We start from the raw sequence: 13,658 nt of genomic DNA on the forward strand, positions 1-13,658 counted from the left end.
GAAGAAGAGTTAATTAAGATATGTTATAAATCTCTTGCATATCAATTGCCAAAAATTTTGTTTTCTTAAAGTCCTATGCCATTTCTCTTAAAGCTATAATATAGCATTTTAAAAAATCATGATGTAATGAAATATGACTGACTTACTAGTTCACACATCGGAGACAGCTGTTCTTTTGTGTGCAGTTTTTAAGAAAAAAAATGGTTAGTTCCATTGGGTGGGGGTTTGGTCCTCTGCCCCCAAGGGTGGCTATAGAACACCAGTGAGGGGCCATTTCTAGATCCCTTTTATCGTGTTTCAGGCACTGAACTGAAAGGGAAAGGGGAGTGAGGTGTACAGTTCTCCCTGCCCTCTACCCTAGCCTCAAACTTCTATCAAGCAGTCAGAGCTCTTGCTATTTCTACCAGAGAGACCTTAAAGGATTATTATTCTCTTCCTTCTACCTAAGTTACCTCGAAGTGCTGATACTGGGTGTTAGTTACTCCCACCCCCCAAATTATAAAATAAACATCTAAATTTTCTGTATTTATCTTTTGTCTGAGAACCTCACAGTGTTCTAGATCTCATTCTCCGGAGGCTACACTTTATGTACCTCTCCCTCTTCTCTTCCTGAGAGAGGGCACAGCTGTTTTCCCCCAGGGATGACACGAGTCACTTTTTGCATTCTTCTACCACCACACAGCGCCTGAGGTTCAGCAAAGCTTCAGGCCTGTAGGGCGCCCTCATCAACCCTGAAAAAGAAATTTCCTTTCTCAGAGAGTTCGTTCTTTTCATTCCTTGTAGGGTAATGATGATCCCATTCCCTAGTCTTTGTACTCAGGATCTGATAGCTTAAGTTCTACAAAGATTTTTATCCCCCAGTTCCTTTCCAATCACACCTTGCTTCCTTTTTGCCCTCCCCTCAGGATTCTTACCTCTTAACCCTTCTTCTGACTAGCAGTGTTATTTTATGAAGGTTGGATTGCTTCCCCATACTCCAAAGTCCTCCCCACTTTTCTCATGGGATAATTTGTGCTCAACGTAGTGATCTCTACTTAGACAGTTTGCATGTTGCTTTCCCTAGGACAGCAGTCAGGAATACAGAAGCTACAGCTATGAAAGGTGAGGTCAGGAATCCAGGTCACATACCAGAAAGGTTGATAGCAGACTCTCAAGACCACCTTATGTAATGTTACATAGGATTATGTGAGACCCCTCAAATATATGTCTCCCTCTGTTGGGATATATACACTTGCCACTTCTAGATTCAGTAACTTGTTTCATTTGAAAATCTTTCCAGGACAAAGGGGAATCAGAATTTTCCCCAAAGTATTTTAAAGACTCCAACAAACAAAATGTTCCTCATATCATTGGATAGTTTGGTGGGTGTTGATAAACAAGAGGATATAGACTTCTCAGGTAAAGAGATGTCATCAGGCATAGGAACCAAGATAACATACTGCAGCAAAAATAGTGGACTCTGAAGCTGAAAGTCCACACTAGAAGTCAGTACCAGGTGATGCAGATACAACTTCCGAAAGTAGGTGTTGACCTTTCTGAGAAGAAACATAGTTACCCTACTTCTACTTAAAATGCCCCCCAGAAGACTCCCAAGATGCTTTAGCCTCATCTGATCACAGGCATAGGAGCGTAGGTGCCTCTTTTTGTCCTCCCCTAAATCACAGCAATCTGCATACATCACTGAATAAAGAATAATGAAAAATCCTAGATTTGGGAATCACTTAAAATTCCTCACAGCAGACAGGAATTTGTTTCCCCAGTCATTTACCTAGAGGCCTAGGCCTTCAGGAATTGATCCTTTTCTCTGTTAAGGGATACATTCTTTATCTCTTCACTCAAGTTAGCTCTTGACTTCATAGAGATGTTTTCTACTAATTTTTGAAAAGTTCTCCTAATGCACTATTACTCAAGAGTGGCCCGTGTATCAGCTGCCAATCGGAGAACTGTTTACTTGTCCACAAGATAAGGAGTATTATCCTGAATGTAAATCAACTGTGTCACTGAGCACAATGTTTTGTTCAGCTGACTTTAAAAAAAAAAAAAAAAAAAAAAAAACTTTGTTGAAGAAGGAACTGACGAATTGATTTACATTCTGGTGCAGCTTCCTTATCTTATCATGGCCCAGTACTTTGAATAGAACTGTCAGAAGTCTATAACAGACCCTTTTAGGCATGTTTATCTTTGGAAATGAAGTGTGTCATGCTCTCTCTTCAGTGTTCTTTATTACCTAATTTCCTTGATCAAAAACAGTTCTAAAGTCCAGTGGGTCAATGTGAATCTCATTTGCATTTCTGCCTCTCCTTCTGCCTTAAGGGAAATCCATTGACCACTCCCTATGTGTTTCTCTGTTCTTGACAAAATACTTCAAAATAACCCCGTCTTTCCTCACCACAATTCAATCTCTCTTATTAAAATGTGGTGCTTATTTGATAACTCATGTTCTGTCAAGCGTCTTACCAGAATATGAATTTCTAGTTAGCTTTCATTTAGACAAGAAGAATTGGCAAAATCTAAGCCCTGATACATGAACTTTTTCCACCAGAATTCTGAGAAATCTCCTCAATATGCAGTTTGGCTTTCTTGAACTTTTCTTCTTCCTTCCCCACCTTCTAACTCCAGGGAGCTTACCAGATATTTAGTTGTGAGTAGGTCATTATTTGTAAGCATCACTATTAGAGATACTGTAGAACAATAGATTGCAAAAGCTATTTGTTCCCTTGTAACCAGCCACTTTCGCTGACTAGCAGATTCTTATAAGGAGGCTGAATTTTCCTTAACTCTAAAATTATAGCCTACTTACATAAGGGTAAAGGTAGCTACAACAGAAGTAGTTGGACATGTTCCCCTGTCCAGAACCTGTAGGGCAGCTATGTGGTCTTCTATACCCAGTCTCTTGCTTCACGGTAACAATTTGGTCCAGAGTCCTACAGCAGCCGTTCTCAGCTTGAGTTCACTTCCTACCTCCCAGGGGTCCAGCTTCAGAGTCACTTACTGCACCAGCTAGCAGCAATTATCTTAGTCTATCTTGGGAAAGCTAGTTTATTTATTGGTAGCTTTGTTTGGTAATAATAATTCATTGCACACTTATTATGTGCTAGGTTCTGTAAAGAGTTTACATTTCATTTAATTCTCATAAGGTAGCTATTATCTCCATTTTACAGATAATGAAGATTTTTACAGTGCTAGAGAGATAAACATGTCTAAAAATCACATAATAAGTGATAGAGCTGGGTACATCTAACTCCAAAAGCTCTGGTTCCTCCAGTGCCCCATCCTGTTTCTCCAAGGGTGCTACATGCCTACCATCTGTTTTATTTTTTTGCCTGTCTTACAAGTCCTAGGCTATGCTTACCCCAACAACCCACTTTTTCACCCTAATTCTTCAGGAACTAGAGATGGTAACAAAAGCTCATTCAGTGGTTACCTGAAAAGTATGTGCCCCCCTTGTCTAGGTGAGAGACCATAAACATACGTAGGATCAAAGTGTTTGTAACAATTTTTAGATCACACTAGGGAAACATTTACTGTACTAGCTATTAAAGATGATGCTTATTTGAATGAGAATGAGACTTATTTGTAAATAAGTTGAGCTCATTTTGGGGGAAAAAGACGGGTAGAATATCTAGTAGATGGAAATAATTTGTTAAATTCTTTTTTTATAACTGTAAATTTATAACTGCAATTTATGACTTTGATTCTTACAAATATATGTGTTTATTTTTATAAGTAACCTATCCCTGTAAGGCTATCTGTTGTATACGAAACACTTAAAAAAAATAAATTTACATCACTGCTTTTTATTCACACAGAATTATTCCCTAATGGATGTTCAGCCTTCAAGAAAATTACTCCCAATATAGATGAAGAAGGAGCAATGAAAGAAGATGCTGGAATGATGGATGTCCATTATAGTGAAGTAAGATTCCAGGGCCTCCATTGCCAGTTACATAAATTTAACTTCTTAAAATTTATTTATATTAAAAAATATATTACAGCTAACCTAATTTGGAAGGTAACTTATGGGTTGATGATATGTAAGCATTAAAGCTACCTTGGGTAAAGATGTTCCTATTTGGAATGTGGAACCCTATCTCTGGAACTGTTGTATGATTTTAGAAATGCAACATTTATCATTCTCAAATCATCATCCCAGTAATCAGATTAGGGTCAACATAATTTGGGAAAATATCCATAAAAAATACAGTTAACAAGTAACAGCTAAGCAGAGTATGCATACAAATATTTTAAAAATGGAAAATTTCTACTCTAAACTTCATATGGATAGCGAACAGCTTCAGTTGTCACTCAGTCAACAAATATTTACTGAGCACTGACTTATGAACAAGTGGTGATATAGGAGCTATCAAATAGATATAGCTGATCTCTGACCTCCAATGTCTACCTGAAGAGATAAGATACCTACACGAAATGGAAATAAGCAAGGCAGTGCCATGTCAATAATATAGACAGTATGTTCCATGTAAAGTCAAAGGTGACAGAGATGCCTTTGAGCTGAGGTAGAACAGAGAAGGTATGATTAGAGAGAGATTTGAAGAATGAGGACACCCTGAACGCATTCTAACAGAAGGAGAATAGCAGGGACAAAAGTTAAGAGGTGGGAAAGTAATAAGGCACATTTGGGGCACAAGTGAGTGGATCCTTTTGACTAGACCAGTGAGTTCACATAGAGAAGAGTAGTAGTTGAGGTCTGATTTTGAGAAACTATGAATGTTTGGGCTTTATTCAGTAGAATGTTGATTTGCTGTCAAAGGTTTTTGAGCAGAATAATGACAAGATGAAAGCAAGGAAGAGGACAGGTTAATTTGGTGGTAATGTAGGATATTTATTGGAGGTAGATGGATAGGGGCTGTAGGCAGATTCTAGAGAGGGGGCTTCCCTAAGAGTCCAGATATGAGGCAGTCCGGGCCTAAAACCCAGATAGTAACAGATTCAGGAAACGTTATGAAGAAAAGAGGAAGACTTGCTGGCTATGAGAGGGGAAGAGTCAAAAGGAACTCTTGAGATTTGGGGTGTGGATATTACAGAAAAATGACAGATGATTTTACAGGGAAGATAATGAATTCAGTTTTTAATGTGTGTTGAATTTGAAGTAAAAGGTTATTGAAATGGAAATAACTATCAGGCCATTAGAAATTCAGAACTGAACCTAAGCAGAGAGATCAGTGTTGGAGATGCCACATCTGGAAGTCATATCTGTGTGAGAATCAAGGCAGAGTGAGGATGGGAGATAATACAGCAAGTGAAAACCAAGGACTGAACCATAGAGAAATTCCCAATTAAAGAATGGGAAGATGAAAAAAAGAAACAAACAAACATCAAAAGCAGAGAGATTTAAGGGGTCCCACAGAAATACGTTCTTTTAAAGTTGTATTAAAAAACACAAGAATCAGTCAGATATAAACCAAAAACAACAAAAGAACAAGACAAACAAATGAGAAACAGAAACTCATAGACACAGACAATAGTTTAGTGGTTACCAGAGGGTAAGGGGGGCGGGGGGTGGGGGGTGGGAGATGAGGGTAAGGGGGATCAAATATATGGTGATGGAAGGAGAACTGACTCTGGGTGGAGAACACACAATGGGATTTATAGATGATGTAATACAGAATTGTACACCTGAAATCTATGTAATTTTACTAACAATTGTCACCCCAATAAATTTTTTAAAAAAGATAGAGACACACTTTATAAATACTTTATGAATTGTTTTTTTAAAATACAAGCAAATCTCAAGTTAGCTCTAGTTCATTTAGCTAACATGATACATGCCTCGAAGCTTTACCTACTATTTCTATATGGGTCTCTCTCCTCATCAGTAAAATGAAGACATACTGTCCTGGTCACTTCACAATAAATATAAAAAGGCTCTTTATCAGTCATTCAGTACTACATAAATGTCAGGCTTTATCACAGACCTACTTGACAGTAAGGTTTTCTTTTAGCCCTAGAACCTAGAAGAGTAGATATTTAAAACATGTTTGCTGAGTTAATCATAACAGAGAATCAAGGTATTTGAATTTTAATCCCAATTCATTGTTTGTGAAATCTTCATTAATTCACGTTTTGGATCTTAGATGATTTCCCATTGACTTCCAGTTTTTATGTTTGGCAGTGGAAAGATTCATGGGAGTTCATGGGAGATAAATGGATCAGCACAACCGAAGTTACATCTTGCCTTCCAAAAAGCCACTTCAACTCATTCATAGAAATGGCCTTAAGCCTGACCCTTATTAAGATTCTCAGGGAGAGTGGTAATGTTTCTTATTAGTCAAGAACTGTAAGCAGTGTTCTTTGTAAACACATTTGTTAGAACTCTTTTGTGTTCCACAGTAATAATTCATACATCCTTTTTATTTGACATATACAGATGGAGTCATGTTCTACAAAGTACCATTTTATGTTTTAGTTTACTTAATAAGGCTTCTTCCTTATGCCCTAACTAATGGTAAAATAAATGACATTGATTTCCAAAGTTTATTGAAATGAACAATACAAATGGTTGGCCATTTAGTGATTGTATTTAAATACATTAGTTAAACCAATAATGAAATTTAGTTTGTTTTTAAAACTGTATTTTTGACTTTTGATTTGTAGGAGTTTTTAAAAGTAAAATTAACATACAATAATATGCACACATCTTAACTGAAACAATTTGATGACGTTTGACAATTGTATGCTCCCATGTAACTTACCACTAGAAACAAGAAATAGAACACGTCCATTCCCCCAGAAGGTTTCCTTGTGACCATTGCCAGTCAGTCTCTACACCCCTACTATCTGATTTCTATCATCACAGATTGGTTTTGCCTGTATTTTGGTGTCATAAAAATGGAATCATTCATTACGTACCCTTTTGTGTCTGGCTTCTTTTCCTTAACCCAATGTTTTTGAGATACATCTATGTTGAGTATATCAAAAGTTTGTTCTTTTTAATTATTAGATAATATTCCATTGTATTGATATATGATTTTTAATTCATTTTCCTGTTGATGGATTTTGAATTGTTTCCAGTTTGGGGCTGTTATGAATAAGGCTGCTTTATACATTCTTATCTATGACCTTTTGTAGACATATGCTTTTATTTTTCTTGGGTAAATCCCTAGGAGTGACATTGCTGGATCCTAGGGAAGTTATATATTTAACTTTATAAGAAATTGTCAAAGAATTTTTCAATGTGGTTGGACCATTTTATACTCCCACCAGCAGTGGATGAGTTTCAGTTGCTCCACATCTTCACCAACATATGATGTTGCTAGTCTTTTTAAATTTTTGCCATTCTGTTAGGTATGAATTAGTATCCCATTGTGTTTTTTATTTATATTTCACTAATGACGTTGAGTACTTTTTTATGTGCTCCTTTGCCTTTCATGTATCTTCCTTTATGAAATGTTTGTTCAAGTCTTTTGCCCATTTTTAAAAATTGCATTGTTTATTTTTCTTAATTGTTAATTTGTGGAAGTTCTTCCTATATTGTGGATAAATGTCCTTTGTCAGATAAATGTGCTGCAAATTTATTTACCAGTCTTTGATTTGTTTATTCATTTTCTTAATTGAGTCTGATTGAGAAGAAAGTTTTGGTTTTGATGAAGTCCAATTTACCATTTAATAGTTTGTTCTTTTTTGTGTCTGGTCCAAGAACTTTTTGCTTACCTCACAATGGTGAAGCTATCGTCTTATATTTTCTTCTATAAACTTTGTTTCTGAGTTTTACGTTTAGTTTTATAATCTATTAAAATTAATTTGTGAGCATGGAATGTGATAGAGGTCAAGGTTTATGTTTTTCTGACAGATATTTAGATGATCCATACCATTTGGTGAAAAATCTGACTTTCCTTTTGCCCCAATGACTTACTTTGGCACCTTGGCTTCAAATGTCAGTTCTTCATATATGTGTGGGCTATTTCTGGACTCAGTTCTGTGCTACTGATTTATTTGTCCATCTGGATGCCAGTACTACATTGTCTTAATTACTATATCTTTATAAGTCTTTTTTTTTTTTCCTCTTTATAAGTCTTAAAATCAGGTAGTGTTAGCCCTCCAACTTTGTTTTTCTCAAAGTCATTTTGGCTATTCTACATCCTTTGAATTTCCATATAATTTTAGTCATCTTTTCTATTTCCTCAAAATAGCCTGCTGGAAGTTTTTTAGGGATTTTGTTAAATTTATATATCACTATATGGAGAATGAAGCACTTAACATCCTTGAGCCTTTCAATAAATGAACATTTATTGGGGTCTTCTTTAATTTCTCCCAGTCATATTTCGAGATTTTCAGGATATAAGTCTTTTGCTGTATTTATTGTTAGATAATTGATGTTTTGATGCTACTGTAAAAAGTACTGCTTGATTTATTATTTTATTTTTAAGTTTGTTGTTACTAGTGTATACAAATACAATTGATTTGTGTATGTTGATCTTATAATCTGCAACCTTGCTAAATCTGCTTATTAGTCTTTCTGTGCGGATGACACAATCATGTCATCCGCACAGAAAGACAGTTTTGTGTTTGCCAATCTGTATGCCTTTTCTGTCTTTGTCTTGCCGTATTGCACTTGCTAGGACCTTCAACAAAAATTGAATAGAACTGGTAAAAGCAGACATTCTTGACTTTTTTCCAAACTTAGGAGAAGAGTGTTCATTCAGCCTGTAGGTTTTTAGTAGATGACCTTTATCAGATTGAGGAAGGTCTCTTCTATTCCTTGTTTCCTGAGAATTCTTTTTTAATATTATGAAGGGATGTTGAGTTTTTTCAAATGCTTTTTCTGCATCTATAGCTGGAGATATCATTTTTCTCTTTTATTCTATTTATGTGGTGTATTACATTGAATTTTTCCCAATTGTAAACCAAGTTTATATTCCTGGGACAAACCTCACTATTTTGTAACAGATTTTTAATTCCTTGGAAGTTCTTTCTTCTCACTGTTGGTGGAAATTTTAATTTAGCTATTAAACATTAATATAAGATCATTTGTTCAAGTAGCAACATGTAATCAATATCTACTATGCACTGCCACTGCACAAGTGAAGACACCAATATAAAGATATTGTTCCCTACTCTTGAAGTTACACCTTATTTAGAAAGTCAGATACATAATGGGCAAGTATAGTGATAAACATCCATTCAGTGAATTATCAGAGTAGGAAATAAGGTGTCTAGTATTTTGCTGCTCTGTGCTGATCAGGAGAAGGAGCCTGGAAGAGGTGATACCTAAGCTGTTTAAAAGGGGTTAACCAAATGAAAGGGATTAAAAGACAAGAGGGTACAGCATGAACAAAGGCACAAGTTAACACAACATCATGGTGCTTCAGGGGACCTATTAATGCTAGTCATTCACTGCTATTGGAGCATAAAGTGAAAGGCTGGGTGTGATGAGACAGAAGTATTGACCAGATTATTGCAAGCTTCACATGCCAAATGAAAGAACCTGTCATTTGTTCTATGAATGATGGGCAGCCATCGTGAGATTTTAAGAGAGGGAGAGGGACATGGTCTGGTTTGCATTTTAATCAGAACTCTTTGGCAGCTTTGTGGAGAATAGATTGGAAAGTGCCAAGGCTGGAGGCAGGAAGATCAATTAGGAAAAATAACAAGGTCTTGAACTTTAGCAATGTGAGTAGAGATGGAGAGGAAGGCCCAGACTTAAGAAATTTTAAGAAGTAAAACTGTTAGAACTTGGTGATGAACTGATTAAAGGATGAGTAAAGAAAGAGAGTGTGTTAGTTTCCTATGGCTGCCATAACAAAGTACACAAATTGGGTGGCATAAAACAATAGAAATTTATTATCTCACAGTTTTACAGTCTAGAGGCCTGAAATCAAGGTGTCATCAGGACCATGCTCTCTCTGAGACTCTGGGTGGAATCCTTCCTTGCCTCTTCCTTTCTTCTGATGATTGTGGCTGTTGCTCTTTGGCATTCCTTGGCTTGTAGTTGCATTATTCCCATCTCTGCTTCTGTAGTCACATGGTATTATCCCTGTATGACTCTGTCTTCTAAGGATACCAGTCTTGGTGGATTACGAACCCACTCTACTCCAGTATGACTTCACTTTAACTAATTACATCTGCAATGACCCTATTTCCAAATAAGGTCACATTCTGAGGTCCTGGGGGTTAGGCTTCAACTTTTTGAGGGACAGTTCAACCCATAAGAGAGTCAAAATTGTTCTTAGTTTTCTAGCTAAGGATTTGTAGGGTATTGCCACTGGCCAGATAGGAAACATAAGAAAGAGCTAGTTTAGAAAGAAGATGAGTTCAAAATTGCCTACAGAACATATAGGAAGAGCCATTTAACAATCAGTTCTACAGCTCAGAAGTGTTTCTCTTTAAGGTAGAAATAAACTCTTAAGACTTACAGATTGCATTAGTAATTGGCTTCATCTTTTCATTGTTGAGAATATGAGATGATGGTTCACAACATAGTTTGTTTTATAGCAGCTGTTAATCATTCTGGCAAGGTCAGAGATCTCTATCTTGAGCTATTATCCTATCATTGTCACTAATTTTAGAACCAACAGTCAGGAAGGAAGCATTATTTACCAAAATCACATCCATTTAATAAACACCTAATCACTAATGCAACAGCTTAAAAGTTGTCAAATGTTCTTAAGATTCTTATTATGTATATACTATAATTTCAATGTAAAGAAAAAATAATGAACATTTATGGGCTTAGTGAAATTTACTGGTAGACATTCAAACATTCTCAGTTTGGAACAAACAACTTATTCCCTTTTAAAGGTAATCCTCGATATATTACCATTTGTAAGTATAGTTAACATCCTCATTATATGAATAAACAAAATAAATGGATGTAGTTTATTATTGTGAGCATTAATTTCATATATTTTTTTAAATTTCTTTATTGGGGAATATTGGGGAAGTGTGTTTTTCCAGGATCCATCCGCTCCATGTCAAGTCTTTGTTTTCAATCTAGTTGTGGAGGGCGCAGCTCACTGGGCCCATGTGGGACTCGAACCAGTGACCTTGGTGTTATGAGCACTGCGCTCCAACCATTGAACCAACTGACTGCCCTAATTTCATATTTTTAAGAATGGTTTCCGTTTCAAATATTTCAAGTATTTGATTTAGAAACTGTAGTTACACAAGAATACTCCTGTGCATTTCTTTAAAATTAGTACATTCTGTTTATTCTTTATTAGTTTGAAATGGTTCACAATTTATTTGCCCAGAGCTCTAAAATGATTTCTAATTGCTGGTTGCATTTTTCTCTTAATGCAGGAAGTTTTGCTGGAGTTGCTAGAACAATGTGTGGATGGCTTATGGAAAGCAGAACGTTACGAAGTAATTTCTGAGATTTCCAAGTTGATCATTCCAATTTACGAGAAACGTCGTGAGTTTGAGGTAGGTAATTTAAACATTTGTATCATTGCCTATTTGTTGTTGAATTGTGAGAGTTCTTTATATTTTCTGGATACTAAGCCTTTATCATATCTGTGATTTAATACTTTATTTTTGTCTTAGTAAAAGTAGTAATATGGTTATGTTACTATCACTCTACTGTGTGACCTCTGAAGAATAGATGGTTAATTATATGACATTGGTATTTTATCATATAATATAAATACCTCATATATCATTTTGACACATTTGTCCAGTTGGAAAGTTACAATCCTTAAAAATGCTGTTCAATCCTTAGAATCCTACTTTATATTCATATAATTTCTCAATAGAAATTAAGGGTGAAACATCCAAAATATAAATTGAAATTTAGATCATACCAGTGGTTTTCTCTAGTCTAGTCATGTCCTCAGTTTCCCTCAGGGCACACAGAAAAAAATCAATGCTGTCTTCTTTAAACCTTCCCTAAAAAATGCTATTGAATTTCCATGTAGAAGAGGTATAGACTTCATTCTATTCTTTGCAGTTCGATGTGGGAGACTAAAAGTGCTGGCAGCTGACAGTGGGGGAAGTAATAAGGCACTAGTAATAGCCCTATTATGAGGTTTTCCAGTTTAGTTTGCCAGAGAAAACTGTTGATAAAAGGTAGTTAATAAATAATAATGATAGTATAATGAACAGTTGTCAAAAGCACTGAACATGAATTTTTTATATTTGAGTCTCTGAGTCCATGTTATAATTTCTACCCCTACTGTGCTGGGAAGGGTTGATTTAGGCTTTAAGCCATTTTTTTTAAAAAAAGCAAAGCAATTTATACTTAAATATAGCGGATAGTTAGGAAAAATAAATGGCACGTAGTCTTTCATTGTTGAAGAAGTTTCCAAGAGTGAAAACACAGGTACTTAAAATCATCTGGATGTATTCTAATCTCTGCTCCAAACTGGCTCAGATCACTCACTTTTCCTTCCTACGTTCTGGGTCTTTCTCTCTTTGCCATACTTTTGGTGTATATAGGGCATGCCTGAAAAATCATAGTGGAGTTTAAGTGATTATATTAATAAGCAAGAGTTAAATACATAACTCTAGGTCATATAGATGGCAAAGAATAGCCTGTGAGCCAAGAATGGGCATTACCCCTCCTAGTAAAGCACTATATTCGAAGAACCTTTGTAAAAGATTTCAAAATATCCACTTTCTTACTCTTTTCTCTTTAAATTTATTTTTTAAATTTATTGCGGTGACAATTGTTAGTAAAATTACATAGATTTCAGGTGTACAATTCTGTATTACATCATCTATAAATCCCATTGTGGGTTCACCACCCAGAGTCAGTTCTGCTTCCATCACCATATATTTGATCCCCCTTAACCTCATCTCCCACCCCCCACTCACCTTACCCTCTGGTAACCACTAAACTATTGTCTGTGTCTATGAGTTTCTGTTTCTCATTTTTTTGTCTTGTTCTTTTACTGTTTTTGGTTTATATACCACGTATCAGTGAAATCACATGGTTCTGTGCTTTTTCTGTCTGACTTATTTCGCTCAGCATTACACTCTCAAGATCCATCCATGTTGTCACACATGTTCCTATATCATCTTTTCTTACCACCGAATAGTATTCCATTGTGTATATATACCACAACTTCTTCATCCATTCATCTATCGAAGGACATTTTGGTTGTTTCCATGTCTTGGCCACTGTAAACAAAGCTGCAATGAACATTGGAGCACATGTGTCTTTATCTCTAAATGTTTTCAGATTTTGGGGGTAGATACCCAGGAGAAGGATTGCTGGGTCATATGGCAATTCTATTCGTAATTTTTTGAGGAACCTCCACACTGCCTTCCATAACGGCTGCACCCGTCTGCATTCCCACCAACAGTGGATGAGGGTTCCTTTATCTCCACAGCCTCTCCAACATTTGTTACTGTTTGTCTTGTTGATGACAGCCATTCTGACTGGGGTGAGGTGATATCTCATTGTGGGTTTGCTTTGCGTTTCTCTGATGATTAGCGATGTTGAGCATTTTTTCATGTCTATTTGCCATTTGTATGTCCTCTTTGGAGAAATGTCTCTTCAAGTCCTCTGCCCATTTTTCAATTGGGTTGTTTGTTTTTTTGTTGTTGAGTTGCATGAGTTCCTTGTATTTTCTGGATATTAGCTCCTTTTTGGAGGCACTGTTTGCAAAAATCTTCTCCCATTCAGTTGGTGGCCTCTTTATTTTGTCGATGGTTTCTATGCTGTGCAGAAGCTTTTAAGTTTCATATAGTCCCATTCA

The 13,658-nt window shown here is 36.1% G+C and overlaps 1 protein-coding gene across 2 annotated transcripts in view; it reads left to right on the forward strand.

The window, feature by feature from the left end:
- Positions 1 to 13,658, forward strand: part of DOCK11 (dedicator of cytokinesis 11) — a 212,592-nt gene that overhangs the window by 174,665 nt on the left and 24,269 nt on the right. For both annotated transcript variants that reach the window (XM_019717035.3, XM_074323192.2), the window contains exons 45-46: positions 3,810 to 3,916; positions 11,260 to 11,382. In XM_019717035.3, coding sequence (XP_019572594.2) covers positions 3,810 to 3,916; positions 11,260 to 11,382 — 230 coding nt within the window. The remainder of the gene's footprint in view (positions 1 to 3,809; positions 3,917 to 11,259; positions 11,383 to 13,658) is intronic.

Source organism: Rhinolophus sinicus, chromosome 18, assembly GCF_057876585.1.
Source record: "Rhinolophus sinicus isolate RSI-liver-muscle chromosome 18, RSI-T2T, whole genome shotgun sequence".
Classification (NCBI taxonomy): domain Eukaryota; kingdom Metazoa; phylum Chordata; class Mammalia; order Chiroptera; family Rhinolophidae; genus Rhinolophus; species Rhinolophus sinicus.